Consider the following 24,994-nt stretch of genomic DNA (forward strand, 5'->3'; position numbering starts at 1 on the left):
TGCATTGTGCCCCGGGCAAGGCAAGGTGCTACCGTAATGATCCTGATAAAGAAGCGGAGAGTGGCGCTGTGGCGGGGGCAGGCCTGCCTGGCAGCCTGGGCAGGCAGTGGGTGGGGCGAAGGAGGAGGCAGGGTGGCCCTGCCTCGGGGCTTGGCCCATCATGGACAGCTCCAGCTGAGCCGGGACAGGCTGGCACGGCCACCTCCTTTCTGCCGCAGACCCCACCCGTCGCACCGAGGTGCTAGCAGGGCCGTGTCCCTGTGGAGGTGAGTCCAGGGCCAGCTTTGCCCACCGGCACTGCTGCTGGCCCCCAGTGGGAGGGCATCTTCTCATCCCTACCAGCCACCGCCCTCCTCCCAGCTGGAGGAAAACCCCCATGTCCTGGCTGGCCCCTGCTCCCAAGGCAGTCCAGGAAGCTTCTTTTCCTTCATGGGTTTCCATGGGATGCAGGGGGCAGCGGCAGCCAGGCTAGGGGTTGCGGGGGCTGGCATCTGGGCCAGTGGGTATTGAGGGGGGCTGGCAGCCAGGTCAACAGGTATGGGGGGCCCTGGCACTGGGCCAGTGGGGGTGGGGAGCAGGGGGCCTTGCCAGTGGGGGCAGGGGGTGGGGGGCCTGCAGCTGGGCCAGCAGGAGGCCTTGTCTGCGTCTGGGCTGGTCCAGTTCTGGTCCTGGAGCCGTGGGCCTGAATGGCACATCCCCGACGCTCATGGGGCCTGCTCTGCCCTGGCGAGACAGGAGAGGGTCCCACTCTGGCAAGGGACTGAACGCCCTGGGCTGAGCCTGAGTCCAGGCAATGGGAAGAAGGATGTGGCAGCTGAGCCCCACTTGTGGCCCCCCCCCCCAACACAGGCCCCAGCTCTGCCCCTGCATCTCCGTGGCTGGGGGTGGCTGGGAGCCCCAATGAACTTTCTCCAGCAGGCCTGATAACAGCTGCTGCAGTTTATGGCTGGGGGCAGAGTCCGGGGGAGGCTGTAAATCGAAGGTGAAGGTTGGGTTGTTCGAACCTCCCTATAAAAGGCGAAGCGGGATTAAAATAGGGGACGGGGCAGAGGCTGCAAACACAGAGCTGGGCCAGGAGCCGTCTGCTAACCTGGGGCTGTGTTGTGGACCCCTAACTTCTACTGGGCACATGGGAGGCTCTAGGGGGCACGGGCAGAACTCAGGGTCTGGTCAGTTGCCTCTTTGGGGCCTGGGCTGTTCTGGGCTGGGCTGGGCGGCCAGTGGCCTGGGGCCGGGTATCTTGCGGGTGCTGGGGAGGGAGCAGATAGGGCGGGGGACAGGCTGCAGGGTCAGGGCCGGAGCAGGCTGGGGGGCACTGGAAAGGCCGGGAGAACAGGGCCTGTCTGGCTGTAGGAGCCCCCACGCCCCCCAGCCTTCGCTTGGTGGGGAAGCTGGAAGGGAAGAGCCAGCGACCGGCAGCTGGTTCCTCTTCTCTCCAGGTTGCATCCTGCCCAGTGCCAGCTGGCTTCCTGCCCTGAATCACTCCTGTCCCGGATGCCCTTAACCCCGCTGGAGCCCTGCCCACCTGCTCTGGTGGGATCTCCCCTCGCTTTCTTCCAGCCCTTAGTCCCCCTCCCCGCACCCATCCGCCGCCTCCTGCTGCAGGTCTTCCCTCGGGGCCGGGCAGTGGGGTAACAGCTGAGCCCCGGGGCGGCCACCTAGAAGAGACGGAGGTGCCGCCCGGCTGGTTAGCAGAGCGTCCCCCAGCCGGCAGCCTCTGCTTCCAGGGTGGTGCGCGTCTGCACACGCTTTGCTGCACAGAATAAAATTCATTCTGCACACGGATGGGAAACTGAAACCCTCAGTGGTTCACTTGTGCCCGGAGAGCAAATGAGCTCCACGGCTGGCTACTGCAGTCAACAGCTGGGGACAGTGGGGTACCAGGGTGGGGGAAGGACACGGAGCCCTGCTGTCCTGACCTCCCACATGCCTGGGTCCTGCTGCCCAGCACCTCTGCCCTCCCCTCGCCATCTGGCCGGGCTGGGGTCGGATGTTCTGGTACCACTGGGACATGCAAACTGCGGTCCCCTGCAGACAGCTCAGCAGGACACGAGTGTCAGGACGGGTCCTCGCCTGCCAGACCCCATCGTCCAGCTCCCTGCAGCCGGGCGGGGCAGCCAGGCTCCTGGCGCAGGGGAGCTGAGCCCGGCAGCACAGACAAGCCCAGAGCCTGGCACCCAGGCCCCCTCTTCCCCTCAGTGAGAGAACCCAGGAGTCCTGGCCCCCAGCCCCCAACCACTCGCCAGCGAGCTGGGCTCTCCTGGATGGATTCTGATGGCACCAGAGGCTCGCACGGGGGCTGGGGACGGCTCCTGTCCGGAGGGGCGTTCCTGCTCCCTGGGGGGTCCGCCCGCAGCAGGGACCCCTCCACTCACGGCTCTGCTCTCTCCCTCCAGCTCTCACCCCCCCTGGGGCCATGGAAGCCAAGCAGTCCCCGCTGCTGGACACCGTCGGGGTCGGGGATCTGGTGCTGGTGGACCCCCTGTCGGAGGAATCGCTGCTGGAGAACCTCAAGGAGCGGTTCAAGCACAAGGAGATCTATGTAGGTGAAGCAGGGGGGCGCGGTGGGGCGGGGGGGAAGTGGGACGAGGGGGCGCAGTGGAGGGGCAGGGGGGACAGTGGGGCTGGGGGGCAGTGAGGCGGGGGGCAGTGGGACGAGGGGGCAGTGGGACGGGGGGGCAGTGAGGCGGGGGGCAGTGGGGCTGGGGGCGCAGTGGGGCGGGGGGAAGTGGGACGAGGGGGCAGTGGGACGGGGGGGCAGTGAGGCGAGGGGCAGTGGGGCTGGGGGCGCAGTGGGGCGGGGGGAAGTGGGACGAGGGGGCGCAGTGGGGCTGGAGCTCCTGTGGCCCCTTCAGGGAGGAACCGGCGCGGGCCTGGCCAGGGGCCCGTCAGGCGGAGGGGGGGGTCCCTGTACCTGGGTCTGGCAGGAGTTGGCACCCAGCCCCTCGTGGCCTGGCCCTGCCCCATCCCCCCCTCACGGCCTCGCCGCCCCTCCTAGACCTACATTGGGAACGTGGTGATCTCCGTGAACCCCTACCAGCCCCTGCCCATCTACTCGCCGCAGGCGGTGGAGGAGTACCGGAACTGCAGCTTCTACGCCCTCAAGCCGCACATGTGAGTGGGCCGGGCGCAGGCTGGTGGGGCCGTCGCTGAGCCAGCCCGGAGGGGGAAGTGCTGGGGGGTCAGGGAATGGGGCAGGGGCCTGTCCCCTCTAGGGGGCGCCAGCTCCCACCCGGCCCGGGGCAGGGCCTGGCTAGTGCAGTGGGGCAGGGAATGGGGCAGGGGCCTGTCCCCTCTAGGGTCTGTCTGCCAGCTCTGATCTGCCCCCAGGGTGGGAGGCTGGCTGGCTCAGTGGGGCCGGGAGTGGGGCCCTCACCCTAACCCTGCTGGTGCCCCTCACTCCTGACCCGCAGCCCCTGCCCTGGAATTCATTTGAGACCCCGAGTTCAGGCCTGTAGCTGGGCTGGGGAGTGGGGGCGGGGGGAATCTGCCCTTTTCTAACCGCCCCCCCCCCCGACCCCGGGCTGCCTCCCCTTGTAGCTACGCAATCGCGGACGATGCCTATCGCTCCCTGCGGGACCGCGACAGGGACCAGTGCATCCTGATCACCGGCGAGAGTGGCGCGGGCAAGACAGGTGAGGAGGGGACACAGGGCAGCGGGTCTGGCAGGGCCGTTCCTGTAAGCTCGGGGCTGGGGCGACGGTCCAGGAGGGAATTGGGGGCCACCCAGCTGATGAGCCGAGCACCCGCAGCCGGCAGCGTTGGGGTCCGGGTGGTGCGCAGCTGCTCAGGCCTTGGTGCGCATAAGAAAGTTTATTCCTCGCGTGCCGAGAACAAGAGCGCTGCGGCAGGGGTGGGCCCTGGAGGGGTCCTCAGCTGAGTCCTTCCCACAGGGCGCAGGGCCCGGGCTGGGGCAGCCAGGGGTGCTGCAGGGGGAGGTCCTGGGGAGGCCCTGTTGCAATCACCCCCCAGCAGCCAGGGGCCAACGGGGCCCCAGTGGCCCCTGTTTCTTGTCCCCGCAGAGGCCAGCAAGCAGGTGATGTCGTACGTGGCAGCTGTGTGTGGCAAGGGCGAGCAGGTGAACCAGGTGAAGGAGCAGCTGCTGCAGTCCAACCCGGTGCTGGAAGGTGGGTCCCCTGGCCGGAGCAGAGCCCCCCCCACCCCCCGTTCTTCCACCAGTGCCTACGGCCCGGCCTGGGGGGGCTGCAGAAACCCAGGCAATAGGGCGTCCAGCTGCTGCTCCCCCACAGGCCGCGTTCCTCTGGCTGTCCCCATGCACAGCCCCAGACCCCTCCCCAGGGGCGGCACTGCCGTGCGTGGAGCCCTCAAAAGGTACAAATAATGACCCCCCGCTTCCTGCTGTCCTTGCAGCCTTCGGCAACGCCAAGACCATCCGCAACGACAACTCCTCCCGATTCGTGAGTGCTTCTGCCTCCAGCCCGGCCCCCCGTGCTCTGCTCCTGGGACTCCCGTCACCCCGACACCCCCCGTGCGACTCCCGTCACCCCGACACCCCCCGTGCGACTCCCGTCACCCTGACACCCCCCGTGCAACTCCCGTCACCCCAACGCCCCCTCCCCCGACGCCCCTCCCCTGTGACTCCCGTCACCCCGACACCTCCTCCCCTGCGACTCCCGTCACCCCGACACCCCCTCCCCCAACATCCCTCCCCTGCGACTCCCGTCACCCCGACACCCCCTCCCCCTGACACCCCCTCCCCTGCGACTCCCATCACCCTGACACCCCCTCCCCCCAACACCCCTCCCCTGCGACTCCTCTCACCCTGACACCCCCTGCCTGACACCCCCTCCACTGCGACTCCCATCACCCCGACACCCCTTCCCCTCACACCCCCTCCCCTACGACTCCCATCATCCTGACACCCCCTCACCCCGACACCCCTCCACTGCAACTACCATCACCCCAACACCTCCTCCCCCCGATATCCCTCCCCGCGACTCCCGTCACCCCAACATCCCCTCCCCCGAAACATCCTCCCCTGCGACTTCCATCACCCTGACACCCCCTCCCCTGCGACTTCCACCACCCCGACACCCCCTCCCCACTGACACCCCCCTGCGACTCCCGTCACCCTGACACCCCCTCCCCTGCGACTCCTGTTCCCCCAGTGCCCCTCCCCCTCAACTCCTGTTCCCCCAGCATCTGCCCCCCACCTTCTTGACTTCCATCGCCCACAGTGACCTCCCCATCCCCTGAACCCGCTGTGATGGAGTGGGGGATACCTGTGTGTGTGTGTGTGGTTCACAGAGGCTGTGGGGCTCTTGCTGAGGGTAACCCTGACGACCAGGTAACACCTTTGTACTGCAGACAAAGGGGGAGGTGGAGCCTGAGGGGTTTGAATTGGAACTGGGAGTTGGGAAGCAGTGAGTCTGGGCTGAGAGAGAGTGAGACCAAGGAGGGGGCAAGACTCCGGCTCTGGGAGCCCCTCGGGGCCTCCTCTCCCCAACGTGGATGGGACTGGCTGTCTCTGCCGGCTGTTCTGACTCCTCTGTACAATACTGTGTCCTGTCGGCTAATAAACCCGCTGTTCTCCTGCTGAGTGAGAGTCACTCCTGCCTCCGGACGGGGTGCAGAGCTTGGGGGACCCCAAACCCCATCACACCCACTCTGTTCCCGACTCATCTCTGCCTCCCCCAGGGCAAGTACATGGATGTGGAGTTTGACTTCAAGGGTGAACCCCTGGGAGGTGTCATCAGTAACTGTAAGTGCCTCTCGCCCCCCTCCCCAGCGCCTCAATCCCTCCCCTCCATGGCCGCAGGCAGCCGGACGCAGGGACGCAGCCCTTGGTCCCAGCCCCGCTTTCTGTGGCCTGCGGGCAGCCAGACTCACATAGCTGCCAGCCAGGGCTCCCCCGAATGCTTCCCGCGTGTGGAATAAGTTTTGCTACGTGCACCGAGGCCTGTGTGGATGTGCACCACCTCTGCCGTCTGGGAGATGCTGACAGAGAATGCTGCTCCTAGCCCCCTCCCCATGGACGTAGGGCACGGCCGGGCTCAGGCCTGGTGCTGGCTGGCCACAGGAGGGCTCTCCCCCTGGGCAGTGTGTGGGCCCCGTGCCCCCCAGCAACACAGGCCAGGGTGCTGCGGCTTCCTGCGGAGTTCCGCTCCCAGTGCCACATAATGGGACCATGCAGCCCTTGATGCCCCCCCCGCCCCCCACCAGCTTCCCGCCCCCACCAGCACCACCTGGGGCTGTGCTGTGCCCAGGCCCAGCAGCCCCCCTCGGCCCCTCCCAGGCCCCCGATTCTCCCCAGCCACAAGAGCCCTCATGGCATAACTGTTCCTGCTTGCAGGGTCCCTGAGCGCCCCGTCCCTCCCAGCAGCCTCCCCAGCACTGGCCCCCAGCTCCGGCAAGGGAAGCAAGTGCCCCTAACCCCACTCCCTGCCTCCCTGCAGACCTGCTGGAGAAGTCCCGTGTGGTGAGGCACATCAAAGGGGAGAGGAATTTCCACATCTTCTACCAGCTCCTGGACGGAGGATCAGACCAGCTCCTGAGTACGGCTGGGACCCTCGGCAGGGGGGATGGGATGTGGGCCCCCCATTGGGTGGGGTTGGAGGGATTTGGGTCCCGTAGGACGGAGGAGCAGGTTTGAGGGTGGATGGGGTACATGCTGCACAGGGCTGTGAAAGGGACGGGGTTCAGGCCCTGTGGGGTGGGAGGATGGAGGTGAAGCCCTGCCGAGCCGGGGAGGGGAGGGATGGGGGTGAGGTCCTGTGGGGCTGGGGTACGGGGCTGTGGGGGGTGGTGTTGGGCCCTGTGGGGCTGGGGCTGTGTGGGATGGGTTGAGGCCCTGCGGGGCTGGGGAACGGGGCTGTGGGGGGTGGTGTTGGGCCCTGTGGGGCTGGGGGAGGGACAGGGTTCAGGCCCTGTGGGGCTGGCGCTGGGGGAATGAGGTATAGGCCCCATCAGCCAGGCCAGGTGGGGCACTGCACTCTGGGGCCCGAGGCTCAGGCCCACACTCTGCCCGGCCAGGGTCCCTTTGCTCCTCTGGCCTGGTGCCCTGAGCCATGGGGGCACTTGCCCCGCCCTGCCAGCAGTACAGACCGGGGGTTGGGGCGCTGCAGCCGGGGTGGGGGCGTGGGTGGGGGGGGCCATGCTGAGCCTCAGCCTGTCGCCCCACAGAGGACCTGAAGCTGGAGCGGGACTGCAGGCGCTACGGCTACCTCAGCCGGGACGACCACAGCCTGCCGGGGGTGGATGACGCGGCCAACTTCCGAGCCATTCAGGTCCAGCCTCGGGGTGGGGGGGGTTGGTCTGGCCGGGTAAACGGGAGCCCCCGACCTGCCCTGGACTCCGGGCCCCATACGCTGCCCCCTGCCCGGAGTCGGGCTCTCCTCTGGGCTCCTGGTGCCAGGGCCAGCACCCAGCTGGGCTTTGGCACCTCCTGGGCCGCCTGCAGCCCCTGGTCACCCTGCTGGTGAGACCCAGGGAGCCTGGCACCCCTGGGCCCTGCCTGCCCACAGCCAGCAGCACAGTGCCACAGGCGGGTGTAATCGTGGAGGGTTCTCCTGGCACAGCTGAGAGGGCCAAGACGGGGCCACTCAGCCAACAACCGGGGGTCCCCAAACCCGTCCCACCGAGCACGGCTGTCTCCAGGCTGGCCAGCCAGAGTCACACCCCAATTCCCCCCAGCACGCCGTCCACCCTTGGGCCCCCGCCGTCCCCCTCCTTGCCTGGATGGGAGGTTAGGGAGACCGCTGGCACCACCTCCCCACAGGGTCTCCCGGGCCCAAAGCACAGCCCCATCCCCAGGTCAACGTGTAGCTCAGATCTCGCCCAAAGGAGCGCTGGGCCCGTGCTGCAGAATGGAACATGGAAAGGTTTATTCATAACGACCATGTCTACACTAGCACACGACGTGGAAGTAGCCGATTTCAAAGTAAGGACATCGAAATGGGCTGCTTCGGTGTGTATCATCTACACGTCCTCCAGGGCTGGTGCCGTCGACGTTCAGCGTCGAAGTAGCGACGGGGAACATCGAAAGGAGCCACCCTGGAAGGAAGTGTGGACCGTCCACACACACAAGTGCTCCCCGTCTAAATAAGGGGCCAGCAAAGCCCCAAGCCGCTCCCTTAAAGGGCCTCTCCCAGACACACTTGCCGAGATCCACAGAGCCGACAACCGGTTGCAGACCCCGTGCATGCAGCATGGACCCCCAGCTGCAGCAGCAGCAGCCAGAAGCCCTGGGTTAAGGGCTGCTTCACAAAGTGACCATAGAGCCCCGCAGGGGCTGGCCAGAGCGTCTCTCAACCCCTCAGCTGATCGCCACCATGGAGGACCCCACTACTTCACCTTAGCGGGACGCAGATCATCTACACATGCCCTACTTTGACGTTGACCGTCGAAGTAGGGCGCTATTCTCATCTTCGGATGGGAATAGTGATTTCGACATCTCGCCGCCTAATGTCGATTTCAACGTCGAAATAGTGCATGGCGCGTGTAGATGCCATTGTGCCAGCTACTTTGAAGTAGCTGTCTAGACTTGCATTCCTCTGTCGAAAGAGGTATACAAGTGCAGACGCACCCGGAAGAGAGTGAATCCTTTGAGCAGTTAAATGACACACCCCAGTCATGCAGCGCTTAGTGCTGGATTCTCTCTTGTCTGGCACTCTCAGGGCATAACCAGTACTGGGCAAGGGAATCTGCTGGAGGAGAGGGGGTCAATATTTTCTAGCACGTCACCCACACTTCCATTGTTTACTCAGCTCTGAGAAGACAATTAGGGGTAAATTACAGCTAAATAACAGCCCAGAGCACTGAGCGCCAGGACTGGTGCCTGGAGACAAACTTTAGGGGCCCACAGGAAACTTGGCCTCACCCCTGGTAAATGGTTGCCTGGCTACCTAACAGCATGCCGGATTGCAGAGTTTGCCGGATAAGAGAGCTCCAGATTAGAAAGGTTCAACCTGTACTGTCTTCACAGTTTTAATGTCTCGCCTGATACAAAGGGCATCAGGGCATTTCCTTTTCAGCTAGATACCTGAGTGCTTTTATCTGGGCTCATCTTCCCCAAGCAGCTACCACTTTTACAGTCAAGTGGCTCCCAGCAGAAATGCTCCTGAAGCGCTGAGCTGGATTGAAAACCGGAGACAAAGCGGAGGAGCCTCAGGGTCCCCTTTGTCCCGGGCCCAGACGGGGAATTGCATTGTTCTCCCCATTTGGAAGCATGGCCCAGATGGAGCCTGTCACACGAGGCCCTGTCCTTGTCTGCATCACCGGCCCCTGGCCAGCTTCCTCCCCGGCCTGGGGCTTGGCGCAGGCCCAGGACCGGGGTTGCAAGAGCACTCTGGGGCTCATTTTAAAAGCCAGTCGCCCCACACCCCATCAGCAGCTCGGCCTCATTCACCCTCTGCCCGGCCCACGCGTTGTCTGTCCCCAGCCGGCAGGTCACCTGGGGGCGGGGGGGCAGGCCAAGGGGGCCGGGCAGCAGCGTGTGGCCCTTCCCTGTGCCTGGGCAGCGCTTGGCCGTCTGGCCACCCTTGGGGCCGCTCCACCCTTTCCCCACCCTCTCACCACTGGAGTAACCCCAAGGGGAAACTGAGGCACGGGAGATGGTCAGAAAAAACCTTCAGACCTTTCCCACTTCTTCACACCCCCTGCCCCCCCCAGGTCTGCGCCCCAGCTTCAGACCCCTGAACCTGCCCCCGATTAACCCCCCTGCGGCCCAGCCTGGGGCCTGACACAGGCCGGTCTCCCTGGCAGGACGCCATGCGGGTGATCGGGTTCTCGGCGGCCGAGGTGCGGGCGCTGCTGGAGGTGACGGCCGTCGTGCTCAAGCTGGGCAACGTGCCACTCAGCAGCCAGTTCCACGCCAGCGGGATGGAGTCCTGCGAGATCCAGGACCCTCGAGGTCAGGCGGGGACCGGCAGGGGGGTGGAAGGGGCCCCAGATTACCCAGCCATTGGCGTCAGCCCAGCCCTGCCCCAACCCCATTTAGGGCCCAGCCGCGTGAGGCCCTGCCCTGACACCACCACAGCCTGCCCAGTGCCCCGCAGGCCCCCTGGGTGCTGACCCCACTCTCCCCACAGCCCTGCGGGAGATCTGCCAACTGATCGGCCTGGAGGAGGTGGTCCTGGAGCAGGCCCTGTGCTCCCGCACCGTAGAGGCCAAGAAGGAAAAGGTGGTGATGACTCTGAGCAGCGCCCAGGTGAGTGTGGGGGATGCCCCCTGCTGCGTCCCGCGGGGGGGGGGGTCTCCAGCAGGGCCCCTGGGGAGCGCGTGCCCCGTCTCTGGCAGCCCCACAGCTCTGCAGCCCTGGCCACGGCCTCCCTCTGCTGCCTGCAGCCGGCCGCCCCGGATCCCAGGTGCCCTGTCAGCAGTGGGGCTGAGCCATGCCCCCTCCCCCCAGCAATCCGCCCCCTCGTGGAGCCAGGGCCGCCCCAAGCCTGGTGCTGTCCTGAGCCAGTCCCCGTGCCCTGGTGCCCACAGGGCCTGGGGAGCAAGCGGGGCTGGCTGCTGAGCCCGACAGATGGGCGGCGGCGGTTCCCTGGCTGGGCCCTGAAATCCCCAGGGCCGCACAGCCATCGGCCTGAGCCCCTCTGCTCTGCCCCCAGGGCTCCTATGGGCGGGACGCCCTGGCCAAAAACATCTACAGCCGCCTTTTCGACTGGCTGGTGAACCGCATCAACCAGAGCATCAAGGTGGGTGCATCCTGCCAGGCTCCAGAGTCCCTGCGCTCAGCACCCCCGGGCCCCCCTTCCACCTCCCTGGCCCCTTCCCAGGCTTTGCTGTAGCTCCTGCACGGTCCTATCCAGGTGCAGTGGGGGGTGTGAGGATTGTGCCCCCCCGGTTCATGTTTCCTACTGTCCTGTAGTAACCGGAGGCGTGTGCCTCAGTTTCCCCAGGCCCAGCATCAGTGCACAGTGGTGAGGGGAGTTCGGGTGGGATGACTTCACACCCCAGGCTATGCCCCTCCCCCGGGCTGTTTGTAACCGAGGCAGCCAGGTGACCCCTTTCCCCCGCCCAGAAACCAGGACGCAGGTGGAGGAGGGGCTGGGCTGGTGTGAATGGGAACTGGGCTGGTGTGAATGGGAACTGGGCTGGGGGGTGGGGCAGTCTGGGCCGGCTGGAGAGGGAGGAAGGGGGCCAGGGCCCGGCTCGGGGACCCCTCTCGCCCAGACAGATGGTACTAACAGCTGCTGGTCCCTGTGCCTGTTCTGTGCCGGGTCCCTGTTGCCCCATAACCCGCCTGTTCCCCCTGCAAGTGAGTCACGTCCACCCTGAAGGTGGGGGGGCAGGGCCAGGGGACCCTCCCCGCCACAGCCCCTCCCCACAATTCCTGCCCCGGCTGAGCCTTTGGGAGGCAGCAGCCCCAGGTAACAGCCCCCCTCCCCGCCCGGTGCCCAGGTTGACTCGAATGAGAGAAGGAAGGTGATGGGAGTTCTGGACATTTACGGCTTCGAGATTTTCCAGGTGAGTGCTGGGGCCGGCAGGCGGCTGGGCCCGTCCCATGGGGGAGCCCAGGGCAGAGACCGCAGGGGCTGCGGGGCAGGAGGGAGGAGCACGGCAGGACGGGGCGGGGCGGGTAGGCAGCTGGGCGTGGCCCCCCTCCTGCCTCCAGCTCTGCCGCCTCCCCCGGGTGGGGGGCAGGGAACGTGGCCCCAAAGCCTCGTCCCAGGGGCACCCAGGCCAAGCCGTCTCCCTCCCCCCAGGACAACAGCTTCGAACAGTTCGTCATCAACTACTGCAACGAGAAGCTGCAGCAAGTTTTCATCCTCATGACGCTGCGGGAGGAGCAGGAGGAATACGTGCGGGAGGTAACCGCCCCCCTGGCCAGCAGCGTGGCACAGTCTGGGGGGGGTTACTTATCTCCAAGCCCCCCCCGGCTGCGGGATGGGAATAAACAGCCCCAGCCAGGTGACCTGTGACCCACAGCCCAGCTGAGCCCCAAGCCCCAGGGTGGGGGTTCCCAGCAGTGGCCATGGCGGGTGTCTGGGCGGCTCATGGGCACCGCGTGGCCTGGTGCAGTCGGGTGGCTGGTGGCTGGGCAGATTCTGGCACAGGGCCACCTGGGGGCTTCTAACCGGCCCGTGGCCGGGTCCAGGGAACAGCAGCAAACCCCGGCTGGGGGCTATTACCCCTCCTGCCTAGGTGTTGGATGCACTGCCCCTCGCCAGTCCCCCTGGCACCCGATCCGTGGGGCGTGGGGCCCTGGGGCTCTGCCCGGGGCTAGAAGTGCTGCTGGGCTGGCGAACCCAGCGGCTTCCTCCGGACCGTGGCAGGATTGGATCCCGCCCCCCCCCACACACTCTAACCCCCGCCACCTGTGGATTCCAGCCCTCACCCACACCCCATCTCCCCATCCCCCCCAGCCTGCAGATTCCAGCCCTCCCCACACACCCCATCCGCTCATCTCCCCCCCGCCCCCCAGTGTGTGGATCCCAGCCGCCCACACCTCTGGCATGCAGATCCCAGCCCTGGACCCCACGCCCCAACCTCCCAATGTATGAATGCTAGCACCCCCCACGCCCCAACCCCCCACCCCAGCATGCGCATCCCAGCCCCCTGCCCCTGCACCCCAGCCACCCCCAATGAGCTGGGCTTTGCACCTGGGGGTTCAGCCCATGGGTGCCCCAGCAGTGGGATCAGCCTTTGCTGGTCCGGGTCCGATGGCCGCTGTCCTCCCCAGGGCATCCAGTGGACCCCGGTGAAGTTTTTTGACAACAGCATCATCTGCAGCCTGATTGAGCAGGTGAGCGGCTGTTTGTGTCCTGCTGGGGGTGATGGCTGGTGGGGAACAATGGGCCTTTTGTGTACTGGAAACAAGGAGCAGGGGCTGCGGGTCAGGAGTGAGGGGCACCGGCAGGGCTGGGGGGAGCCGGGCTGGGCTGGCAGGGGCTGCGGGTGGGGAGTGAGGGCCACTGGCAGGGCTGGGGGAGCTGGGCCGGGCTGGCGGGGGCTGCGGGTTGGGAGTGAGGGGCACTTTCTGGGCCCCCCACCCGTGACCGCACTGGCTCCGTGCAGAGCAATGGCGGGATCCTGGCCATGCTGGACGAGGAGTGCCTGCGCCCGGGGACGGTGAGCGACCTGAGCTTCCTGGCCAAGCTGAACCAGATGTTTGCCGCCCACGAGCACTACGAGAGCAGAACCACGCAGAACAACAAGCGCATCTCAGACCCCAGCCTGACCGACTCCTGCTTCCGCATCCACCACTACGCGGGCAAGGTGAGCGCTGGCAGGGCTGCTGGGGCCCCAGAGCTCCCAGCATGTGCTGCGCAGGCTGGGGGCGGCATATGGGGGTGCTTTGTAGGCTCCAGTGGGTGGAGACGGGAGCGCCTGGCTTTGGGAGGGGCGTGGGGCCTAGTGGTCAGAGCCGAGGGCTGGGAGCCAAGACTCCTGGGTTCTCTCCCCAGCTTTGGAGGGGCGTGGGGCCTAAAGGTTAGATCAGGGCGGGGGCAGGTTCGGAGCCAGGATTCTCTGTCTTGGGGTCCCCTCCTCCCCTCAGCCCTGGGGAATCAGGGAGCCCCCTTCAGTGAGGCCTGGGTCTGCCCCCCACAGGTGACCTACAATGTGTCCGGGTTCGTGGAGAAGAACAACGACCTGCTGTTCCGCGACCTGTCGCAGGCCATGTGGAAAGCTCGGCATGAGCTGCTGCGCTCCCTCTTCCCCGAGGGGGACCCCCAGAAAGCCTCCCTCCGGCGCCCCCCCACTGCCGGCTTCCAGTTCAAGGCCTCCGTCGCTACGCTCATGAAGAACCTTTACGCCAAGAACCCCAACTACATCAGGTAGCCAGGGCTAGAGCGCAGTACCTGCTGCTCCCAAGCCCAGGTGTTATGGGGGAATCTCCCTGGCTGTGAGCAGTATAGGGGCTTTGACACACAGTGGAGCAAGGGAGGGACACTCTCCCAGCTGTGTGGAGCGTCTGACTTACAGTAGAGCATCCGGAGATTTCCCTGGGCTCTTAGCAGTGGAGGGGATTTGACACAGAGTGGGGTGAACAGATAATCTCCTTGGTCTATGAGCAGTATAGGGGCTATGAAAAACAGCGGTGCAACAGTCTCCCAGCTGTGTGTGTGTGGAGGGAGGTCGGGTGTGACACACAATGGAGCAAGGCAAAATCTCCCCAGGCTGCGAGCAGTGCTGGGGCTTTGAAACACAGTAGAGCTGCCTCCAACCTCACCACCCCGTCTCTGGCGCAGGTGCATCAAGCCCAATGACAGCAAGCAGGCCGGCGTGTTCACGGACGCGCTGGTGCAGATGCAGGTCCGGTACCTGGGGCTGCTGGAGAACGTGCGGGTGCGGCGGGCCGGCTACGCTTACCGCCAGGCCTACCAGCCGTGCCTGGAGCGGTACAAGATGCTGTGCAAGCAGACCTGGCCCCACTGGAAGGGCAGTGCCAGGTGGGGGACCGAGGAGACTTATGGGGCTGGGTGCCTCCTGCTGGGTGGGGGCAGCTCGGGAGGAGAACTGGCTGTCGCAGCTAGTGGTGCCCCTGGAGGGGGAGATGCTGGCAAAGGGAGCTCGGGGTGGGGGGGTCAGCCCCACGTGGGGAACCTTGGGGGGCTGGAGGTATCCAAGGGGGTGAGTTCCGGGGGGGGGGGGCGGGGGGCTGGCACCAATGCTCCTTCTAAGCTTTCCTGCCCATGTGTGGGATAAATTTTGTTCCCTGCCCCGAGGGATGTGCGGCTGGGCACCACCCTAGAGACACGCTGCCAGCTGTGGGAGCGCTGCTAATCCTCTGGGCGGCCCCCGAATCTTTTCTGGGTGGCCATCCACTCTCTCGGCTCGCAGAGGCCTGGTGTGGCCCCCCCGGGAAATGCCTGCGGGCTGTGAGGGGAGGGGGCGGGCGCCTGACCCTGGTGTCTGGTGCAGGGACGGTGTCCAGGTCCTGCTGAGCAACCTGCCTGTGCCCCCGACGGAGCTGGCCTACGGGCGCACCAAGATCTTCATCCGCACGCCACGCACTGTGAGTCCCTGCCTGGCAGGGGGGGTGGGCCGATCAGGGGGCAGGGGAACACCCCCGCTGAGGAACAGCCGGAGTGGGGACTTTGTCCCAGCTGCAGGGCGCTAGGAGGGAGGGGCTGTGCCCCCCAGCCTCCCTCCAGCGGGACTCCCCCCTACCTGCTGCACCTCTGGCTGGCAAGGTCGCACTCTGCCCCTTTCTCGGGTAGGGGGGGCCTCCCCAACCCCCCCCAGCCCTCCCCACCGTGGGGGGAGCTCAGGGTCAACTTCCTTCTTCCGGCCCCCGGGGGGCATTACTGACCCAGCCTCACCCCCTTTTACACCCTCCTCCAGGCGCGGGGCAGCTCTGGGGGATGGGGTCTGGCGTTCCAGCCCCTCAGCCCCTGACCGGGCCCAGACACCGGAGGAAGAGGCAGCAGAAAGGCGCCTTGTCAGTGCCCGACGGGGTCAGAGGCTTGGGGGGGCAGCGCCGGCTCCCCGCCCAGGCTCTGACCCCCCGGCATTCACCCCCCCCGCAGCTCTTCGACCTGGAGGAGCGGCGCCGGCAGCGGGTGTCCGAGCTGGCTGCCCTGATCCAGGCACTGTACCGTGGCTGGAAGTGTCGCACTCGCTACCTGCTGATGCGCAAAAGCCAGATCCTCATCTCCGCCTGGTTCCGGGGACATGCGGTAACGTCCCCCCCGCCCCTGGCCCTGCTTCCTTCGGTCCCCTCTGCTCCCTGCCTCCCGCCTGCTCTGGGCCGGAGGGGTTTCCCAGCTGTGTCACCTGGCCAGGCCCCGGTGCAGAGGCACAAGCCGGGCCCTACCCCACGACACTCGCCCCACGCAGCTGAGGCTCAACAGAGCTACCCCTCCCCCAGGTCCGCAAGGGAGCCAAGAGCAGGACCCAGGCGTCCGGGATCACACCCTTAGCTGCCTGACCATCCTGCCCTGCTGTGCAGGCGGCACCTGGGGCTGGGGGAAGTCTCTGCAGGGCCCTGCCGGCCCTGGCTGTCGTCTCTGCTGGAGCCAGCCCAGCGCCCGCACAGGGGTTCCTGTAGTTTGTTCCATGCACGTGCGGCATAAATTTTTTTCTGTGTGCTGAGCCATGTGTGATGAGCACCATCTGCCGCCGGAGGGCGCTCTGCCAGCCAGCTGGGGGGCCCCAGCTGTCTCCTGGGCGGCCGCCCACGGTGTGCGGCTCCCACCCACCAGCGCCCCTTGCCCACCCTCTCTTCTCTCTCTGCAGCAAAGGCACCGGTACCAGCAGACGAGGATGTCGGTGATCCTGATCCAAGCCTACATCCGGGGATGGAAGGTGAGGGGACAGCACCAGCCAGGGCTCCCCATCCCCCAGGTCGCCAGCTGGCAGATGCGAGAGGGAGGGAACCCGTGGGGAAGGGCCGGGCGGGGTGTCTGGCCCAGGGGGATCTGTCTGGGCAGGTGAGCAGGACGTGGGCGCTCGGTGGTGCTGTCGGTGAGGTGCTGGCCAGGCCTGGGCTGGGGGGGCCGGGGCCCCAGAGAGCTGAGGGTCCCTGAGCCCCGGTAAGAGGCAGGGAACCCGGGACTGTCCCCGGCCGTTGTGAGTACGGGAGATACCACGGCCCTGCAGCACACTGCCGCCCACAGGGCCAGGGCTTTGCCTGCCGGCGCCTCTCCTTCGGGGGCAGGGCTCTGGGGCCTCAGTCTGTTGCTCTGGGTCCTCCTGTCCTTCCTCCTCCTCCTGGGGCCGCTGATCCCTCGCCCGTCCCTCTCCGCAGTCGCGCATGCTCCTGCGGGAGCTGAAGCACCAGCAGCGCCGCAGTCGGGCCTCGGCGATCATTTCTGCCCACTGGAAAGGGTACAGGGTAAGAGCTGAGCCAGGGGGTGCTCTGGGCTGTGGCTCCCGCTCGGCCTCGGCCTGCTTCCCCTGCTGCTGGGGTGCTGCCCGCTTCACTGTGAGCCTCAGCCTGAAACTGCCTCCCCTGCGCTCTCCGGGCTCTGTCCTGTCGCTCCGCCCAGGCCCCCGCTGATGTATTCCGTTCATGTGCAGAATAAATTTATTTTGAAGCATGCGCTGTGCGCACCACCTACACAACCGCAGGCCGCCGGCGGGGCCGCTCTGCTGGTGGCGCCTGAATCTCTCCTGGGTGGCCACCCCAGCGCTCAGCTTACAGGGAGCGCTGCTCTCCGCTGCGGCCTCCGTCTGGTTGGAGGGGCAGCTGTCTTCTCTACTCCCTGCCCCACTCCGGAGTCTGGCCGGGTCTGGAAAGGGAGCAGGACTGGTGAGGAGAGAGGCAGGCCCCCTTCCTTGCCCGCCCGGCTGCTAACGGGCCCTGTCCATTCGCAGACACGGAAGGAATACAGGAAATATTTCCGCTCCGGTGCGTCTGCCATGCTGGCCAACTTCATCTACCGGAGGCTGGTGAGTTCGGCCGCCCTGGCCTGGCCCGGGGTGGGTGGGGCTGACGGGGTCAGGGGGCAGTTCTCCACCTTTCCCTTTGAGTCCCCCGCAACGTGCCAGAGGCCCCCACCCTGCTGGCCCTGGGAACTGGCGTCCTGCGCATTGAACCCAGGGCAGGGGATGCATTCCCTGACCCCCGGCCCCCCACAGCTCCCTTGCTCAGGCCCTGGGTTCAGCCCCACGCCCTGGGACTGGCGCTTTCTGCCCTGGGCCCCAGTGTATCTAACAATGGCCCTGCTCGGCAGCCCCCTGCAACCTGCTGGGGCCCCTGGGCCCCTGGAGCCCTGATTGCGAAGCCCTGGCTTTGTGGCACCTGTCCCCTCTAGGGGGTGTCAGCTCCCCCCCCCGCCCCAGGGCAGGGCCTGGCTGGCTCTGGGGCGGGGGCCTGTGCCAGGCAGGTTTTTAACATGTGCACTTTTCTCCGGTGGCACCGGGATTTTGAGCCTCGAGAATGTTTTCCAGCAGCTGGGCCAGGTGCTTGCACTCTGGGGCCATTGAGCCTGCAGCGGGCACAGGGACAACATCCTCCTCCAGCCGCAGCCGTTACGACAACTACCACACCCGCGGTTCAGGCAAAACCCCAGGAAAGCGCATCCACTCCTGCCCCTGGTCCTGCCCCTTCACCCTCCGCTTTCGCTCTCCCTCGCCCAAAGGTACAGAAGTTCTTCCTGAGGCTGCAGAAGAACCTCCCGCCCATGGTCGTGACGGACCGCAGCTGGCCGGCTGCCCCCTACAAGTTCCTGGCCAACACCAACGAGGAACTGAAGAAAATATTCTACCTCTGGAAGGTGAGAGGCGGCTCACGGCTCTGGCCCACGGAGAGGCAATTCCCCGGCCCCGCCTGGCGTGGGTCTGACCCTGTGCTGGGGGCCGAGCTGCATCCTGCCCGCCTTGATTCCCCAGACACCCCTTCACATGCCCTCCCCACCTAACCATCCCACAGCCGTGCCATGGGGCGCAACATCCGCGGCTGCCCCCACCCCAGAGGTGGCTGCATTTGTGTGGCAGGCAAAACGTGGAGTTCTGCCAGCCGCCCTGCCTTCCTCTGGGTGTGTCTGCCTTTCCCTCGGCCTCATGGGCACCAGCTGCGGTGGGCAGCCTGTGCGGGATGCCGGAGGGGAGGGCGGGTGGGTGGGCGGGCAGCCAACAGATGGCTGCAGCCTTGGGGGATGCCCCCCTTGCCGCCGGCTCGGGGAGTGGCCCAGGGCTGCTGCTGGGCTTCCCACCAGCTGTGCCACAGATGTCATGGCCGTGGTGCCGGCGGGATCTGGGCTCTGGCCCTGACCCATCTCTCTGCCCCCTGGCAGTGTAAGAAGTACCGGGAGCGGCTGATGCCGGAGAGGAAGGCCCTTCTGCAGGACAAGCTGTGCGCCAGCGAGCTCTTCAAAGACAAGAAGACGCTGTATGCCCAGAGGTGAGCCCGGGGGGAGCCGGACTGTGCCGCTGGAGTTCCGGGGGGGGAACCACAGCTGGGCAGCTCACAGGTCCCGCCTGGTCTTTTCCAGCGTCCCGCAGCCCTTCCAGGGCGAATACCTGGGGCTGCAGAAGAACCCCAAGTACCGAGCACTCCAAACCGCGGCCGGGGGCAAGCTAGTGCTGGCCGACAACGTGCGGAAAGTCAACCGGGCCAACGGCAAGGTGGGGCAGCCCCTCCCCGGCACAGAGCCTCTGGGGTGCAAAGCAGCCTCCCCCGGGTCTCTGCTGCTGGCTGCAGTGGGGCACCCTGGCCCAGCTCTCTGCCACCCCCAGTATCACCCTGGTGCCCCCTGGCCCGGCTGGTCCCCGGCCCTCTCTTGGGACAGGAGCATGAATGAAGAAAAAGCCAGTGCTCCACACCAGGTCAGCCCTCAGGTGGGAAACTGAGGCATGGAGCAGGACCATGACCTAGCCACAGCTGGAACAGAGCCCAGAGGTCCTGGCGCTATGCACTAGGCTGCGCTGCTTAGTCCCACTGACCAGTATGGCCTGGGGTTTGTTTGGGACTGGGCTGTGTGGGGAGGGAGGGAGGCAGGAAGAGCCCCCTGTGCAGCTGATGCCGGCTGAGTCTCCTTGGGTTGTGCAAGGTGCAGACTGGGGGGCTGCTGGCCTGAGCCCCTTCGAATCTGGCACCCCACCCACCCTTCCCCTCCCACGGGCTCCTTTGCAGACGGTTCCCCGGCTTTTCCTGCTCACCAAGGAGCACATCATCCTGGCCGACCCCAAGGCCGCCCAGCCCAAAACCGTCCTCAGCCTCAGCAACGTCCAGAGCGTCTCGGTCACCCGCTTCTCCGACGGCTTCTTTGTGCTGCACCTCAGAGAGGTACGGCCCCCGGACCTGCGCCCGCCCCTGCCTGGGACCTGTCATCCCCACCGGCGCTACCAGCCGGGGCATGCGGGGCCCGGTAAGTGGCCCCCAGCCCTGCAGGAATGGCGCCACGGCCCCCACGGTAGCTTGGAAAGGGACTTTCCCATGGGGCGAGGGGGGTCTGGGAATCAGACCCCTCTCCCCGCAATTCCTCAGGGTGCCTGCAAGGGGGAGCAGGGCTGGGAACCTTCTCAGAAGCCATTGTGGCTCTCCGCAGGCAGCGGGGGGCATCATCCCAGTTTACAGCTGTCTGTTTTCTGCCCCCTGCCCTCCCACGCCCCTGGGAACTGCACGGTTCCTGCCCCAGCCCCGTCCTTCCTGCACCCTGCCCAGGCGCCACCTTCCACGGTCTCGCTGATTTTAGCCCACCCATGCGTGGAATGAATTTTGTGTCAGGCGCACCGAGGTGTGCATGGTTGCGCACCGTCTGTGGACACACACACACACGGCAGCCAGTGCCTGGGGGGAGAGGTGGGGGGCGACCCCGGTCTCCAGACCCAGAGAGCTGATGTGGGGGGGGCCCATCCCTGTGTTTGTCCCCCCCCCACCCCCTTTAGAGCTCGGCGGTGGGAACAAAGGGGGACTTCCTCCTGGTCAGCGACCACCTGATCGAGCTGGTCACCAAGCTGCACCAGACGCTGCTGGAGACCACCGCCGAGGGGCTGGACCTCCACGTGGCTGACAAGTAAGAGCTGGGATTGGCGGGCACGGGGGGTGGTGGGAGGAGCCCGAGCGGGGCAGAAGAGCTTCTGATTGGCCCGACGGGCGTGAGCGTCACCTGCCCCACTGTGTGGTGCTCTCTGTCGCCCTCCAGTGGCTGGCCTGGAGGGGGAGATGAGCCTCTGACTGCCGCTGGCGGAGGGGCCCGATCCTCTAGCCTCTGTGTCTTGGCATCTTGTGCTGCGTGCCCTAAGGGGCTGTGGGTTCAAATCCCGCAGGGTCACGGCCGCCCTGCTGGTGTTCAGCCCTGGGCAGGCAAAGGGCTCTGAGCTGCAGCTGTTGCAGCCTCCAGCGTTTCCCCCGGCGGCGTGCTGGGCGTGCCTCCGGCACGGCGTGGGTAGACAGGAGGATCCAGCTGGCGGATGATCCCAGCTGAGCTCCAGGGCGCCCTGCAGGTTCTGCACGCAGTTCAACAAGGGCAGCGTGGCCATCCAGGTCGTGGAGACGGAGAAGAAAGGGGCAGGGCCCATCTGCAAGAAGAAAGGCAGCCACAGGATGGAGGTGCTGGTCCACTGAGGCACGAGTCCAGGCCCAGCCAGAGCACCAGCTGCCTGTCCCAGCGAGCCCCAGGCTGCCGGTGGGGCTGGGAAGCTGCCCCGCATGAGCCCTGCAGGACACAGCTCTCCGGGGCCCAGGATGGTGCACGGATGTCTCTCCTTCCCTGCCAGTCTCTCTGATGCCCAGCTGGCAGGGCCCTTGTCTCTCTGTGCTGGCCGGGAGAGGCCTTTGCATGAGGCTGGTTCCCTGTTCTCGGGGGGCCGGGGGGGAATCGGTGCTAATACCATTAAAGCTCAGAGCAAGTCAGACGTCTCTCCCTGTGTGACGGTCGCCCCAGCCCCCAACCTGCTCACTCCGGCCTGGCCAGCACTGCTCAGACCCCCTGGGAAGCCAGAAATAGTTTCCCCACGGGACTCACCCCAGTCACGCAAGATGCTCTGGGCAGGGCCAGGTGCCCACCCGCTGCCAGGGTGACGGGCCCTCTGACGGCACCAGCCTCAACCGGGGTAGAGATGCCGCCGGCGGATCCCCATCAGCTCCCAGTTGAGCATCTGATTTGCTGCTTCTTCCAGTACCCAGAGAGCGTCTCTGCCCGCGGGATGCTGGCTTTCCAAGCCAGGGGCCGGAGCAGTTCACACCGACCGCGCCAGCCCAGCCCAGCATCCAACTGCAGTGGTCCTCAGACATCCCACTTTGGGCTGGGAGCTCATCGGGCCAGGGGCTCAGCTCAGGGCAGGGAGGAGTCTAGTGGGTTAAACGGGCTGGAAGGTGCCCAAACTCCTGGGTTCTAGGGCAGGGCTGCAGACCGACTGGCTAAGCAACAGTATGGTGGAAAGGGACCTAGGGGTTCTGGTGGAGGAGAGGCTGGGCCCTTGTAGCCAAGAAGGCTAAGGGCATTTTGGGGTGCATTAGGAGGAGCATTTCGAGCAGATCTAGAGAAGTGGTTGTTCCGCACTGGTGAGGCCACATCTGGAATATTGTGTCCAGTTTTGCGCCCCCCCCAGGATAAAAAGGATGTGGATTTGCTGGAACAGGTTCAGCGGAGGGCAAAAAAATGATTCAGGGGCAGGAGCACAAGACCTATGAGGAGAGGCTGAGGGATTTGGGGTAATTCAGTTTGCAGAAGAGAAGACCGAGGGGCGATTTGATAGCAGCTTTTAACTGCCTGAAGGGGGGCTCTAAAGAGGCAGGAGAGAGACTGTTCCCAGTGGTGACAGACGGCAGAACAAGGAGCAATGGTCTGACGTTGCAGAGGGAGAGGTGTAGGCTGGATATTAGGAAAAACTACTTCACCAGGCGGTTGGGGAAGCACTGGAATGTGTTGCCTACAGAGGTGGTGGATTCTCCATCCCCAGAGGTTTTTAAGTCCCAGCTGGACAAGGCCCTGGCTGGGATGACCTAGTTGGGGTTGATCCTGCTTGAAGCAGGGGGCTGAACTCAGTGACCTCCTGCGGTCCCTTCCAGCCCTGGGATTCTATGATTCTGTTCCTGGCTCCAGGAAAGGGGTGCAGGGTGGGGGTGTCTCGTGGTTCCGAGTGGGGAGACTTGGGAACCAAGCTCTCCTCCCTTGGATCAAACCTCAACCACTCCCTGCCTCAGTTTCCCCTGGGATGCTAATCGAGCCGCGTTGTGGTGGGGAGGGGAACTTTGCCCCTTGCTGTGAGATTTGGAAGTGTGGGCACCAGGGAAGGGGGTTTCAGACACCCCCGGAAGATGCAACCAACAGAGGAGACCCCAACGGGTGCGTGACAGTCCCGTGGTGGCTGAGGGGGGTTTGGTTTACCCAGCTGGCCCCCTCTTAAGCTCAGGGTGTCTCTGCAGCTGGGGGAGGGATGTAGCCAGGGCAGTTTCCAGGCAGAACCAAGCCCCCTTTTAGGCCTCCTATCCCCACTGGGCAGATCCAGCAGTTGAGGCAGTTTCTAGCCAGGCACTGACCAGGGCCCTGCTCTCAAAGCCGATAAGAGAGACGTAAGGCTGGAGTGAGAGGGGAAACTGAGGCACACAGCGAGGCAGGAAGTGTCCGTGGGCTCGCCACAGGGCAGGGGCAGGGCTGGTAGTAGAAGCCAGAGGTCTGGGGTCCCCCATCCTGCCCCACCCTCCGCCCAGCCATAGAACCAGGCCCGAGAGAGCCTGTTTCAGGGTCAATGCCGAGGTCTGTGCGGGTCCTGAGCCAGGCGGTCCCAGCAGGGGGCCCGAGTGCCAGGGCCGAGCTGTCAGAGTGCATTAGGCAGCAGCACGTGGATGGGCTGGGGTGGGAGGGGAGGGTCTGTCTCCAGCACAGCATGGCTGAGCCGCTGGCATGTCTGGCACCATGCGAGGCCCCCACAGGACAGCTCGGCCGTGGGGTGGGGTGGGCGTGGGGGGCACCAGCTTTCACACCTGCTCAGCCTCTGGCTCAGCTGTTCTTCCCCTGCCCCCTTCTCCCACTAAGAGAACGGCTCCGGCTCCAGCCCCCTGTGCCAGCACCAGCCCTGCCAGGACAAACCCCCGGCACATGGGAGTCCTGGGCTCCCCGGGCACCTTGTGTGTCCCTCCCCCGACTGCCCCAGCCTGGCAGCCAGTGACCCAGACCCACTGCTCCCCCTCTCAGCTGGCATGTGCCCGGTTCCTCCCTCGCCATGGCAGGCAGGCACCAAGCACGAGAATCCACAGCTGCCAGGCCGGGTCTGACAGCTGCCAGCCCCCCTGGTTCCACTCCTGCACCACCTGGGCATTCGGCAGGGCTGCTGGGGGTGGGGGGAATGCCCCACGTGGGGGAGGGGGGCAGCGGGGGGCACTGTCTCCCCCGGGAGGGGGCATGTGGGGTGTGGGGTTTTCAATGTCTCCGCCCACCCCGCAAGGTCAGTGTCTCTGGCCCTGGTGGCCGCCTGGCTGTCCCTGCAGCCATCGTGGGGGTCACAGCCGGGGAGCGCTCACCCCCTCGCTGACCAGCAGGGGGCGCTGCAGCACGCGGGGCTCTGGCTGCCTCTGCCCCGTGGGGACCCCCAGGAGACACCACCAGCCCCTGGTTCCAAGTGCCCCGGAGTCCTGCCCGCGGCTCTGCCCAGCTGTGCCCCCCCCCCATCGCCCCCTGCGGAGGGGCCCCGAGCCAGAGCCCTGTGCAGATGGCCAGTGCTGTAATTAGGCGCTGTAATTACAGGCTGGCAGCTGGAGCCCTGGCACAGACACCTGCCCACCGCCCCACGGCCAACAAGCGGGGAGCCGGGCACTGGGGGGGCAGCTGCCTGCTGGGGCCGCCCCGCTCCCCGCACGCTGACCCCAGCTGTGCCCTGCTTCGAGCCCCTTCCGCCTGCGAGGCCGGGCCGGGGGGCGGCGTGGCCACCGCCAGCGCCCAATCCGGCTAATGGGGGGGCCCGGCCCTGGGCTGCGCGGCAGCTGAGGCTGGGGAGGAGCAGGATGCGGGGGGGGGGGGTACCCTGGAGAGTGGAGGGGCGCGCGGCTGTTGTCCTTCGAGTCAGCGAGCGGAGCAGGCAGCCCAGGGGCCCGATCCCGCCCCAGCTGACGGGCCCAACGCGCTTTCGTGCCAGTCGGAAGGAGCCGTGGGAATCCTCGCCCCCGCCCCCGGGACGGACACACCCGTGGGAAAAGCCCTTCGGTGCCAACTGATGTTATGGCGCCAGCATCCCAGCCTGGCCAGCCACAGCCGTGGGGCGCTGAGCCATGGGCCCCCCGGGTTTCCCCCCCGCCTGGCCCTGGAAGAGCCGATTAGCCCTGCCCCAGCTGTGCTAGGTGTGGGCCCTGGGGGGGGGGGTTGTCAGCAGCTGGCGGGGGGGCAGACGGCAGCTGACCACTGGGGGGTGGGGGATTCTATTCTGCCTGGAGAGGCTCCTGGGAGCCGCAGAAGGCGCAATGGTTTTTCTGGGCCATGGGTTCGAGTCCCCCTCTCTCCGCCTGCGGAGCGGATGACAGAGAACCCCTGGGCCCTGCTGCGGAGAGCCTCGTGGACGTACCGGCTGTGGGACACCGTGGTGCCCCCAGGAAGTGCAGCAGAGCCTGGAGTCTTGGTGAAGCCGGCTGGTGAGTCGCTCCCCTGCTGAGGGGAGGGTGTGTGTGAGGCTTTTTTCCCCCCCGCTTGGTTGCACGTGGTAC

General features: G+C 66.2%; 1 protein-coding gene across 2 annotated transcripts; it reads left to right on the forward strand.

Moving 5' to 3' along the window:
* Positions 1-2,416: 2,416 nt before the first annotated feature.
* MYO1A (myosin IA) lies at positions 2,417-21,191 on the forward strand. 2 transcript variants are annotated; one of them, XM_074979567.1, is made up of 28 exons: positions 2,417-2,542; positions 2,999-3,114; positions 3,541-3,635; positions 4,023-4,127; positions 4,372-4,418; positions 5,659-5,722; positions 6,417-6,515; positions 7,144-7,247; positions 9,724-9,871; positions 10,050-10,168; positions 10,575-10,661; positions 11,368-11,433; positions 11,673-11,777; positions 12,650-12,712; positions 12,985-13,185; positions 13,519-13,745; positions 14,160-14,360; positions 14,833-14,926; positions 15,441-15,590; positions 16,150-16,218; positions 16,661-16,747; positions 17,230-17,304; positions 17,997-18,131; positions 18,651-18,757; positions 18,849-18,981; positions 19,490-19,642; positions 20,245-20,372; positions 20,803-21,191. In XM_074979567.1, exons 1-28 carry the CDS (start codon positions 2,417-2,419, stop codon positions 20,921-20,923), a joined length of 3,225 nt encoding a protein of 1,074 aa, XP_074835668.1. In that variant the 3' UTR covers positions 20,924-21,191. The 2 variants fall into 2 exon arrangements, with proteins under 2 accessions (XP_074835668.1, XP_074835669.1); XM_074979568.1 differs by lacking the exon at positions 16,661-16,747.
* The last annotated feature ends 3,803 nt before the right edge of the window (positions 21,192-24,994 follow it).

Source organism: Carettochelys insculpta, chromosome 29 (assembly GCF_033958435.1).
Source record: "Carettochelys insculpta isolate YL-2023 chromosome 29, ASM3395843v1, whole genome shotgun sequence".
Lineage (NCBI taxonomy): Eukaryota > Metazoa > Chordata > Testudines > Carettochelyidae > Carettochelys > Carettochelys insculpta.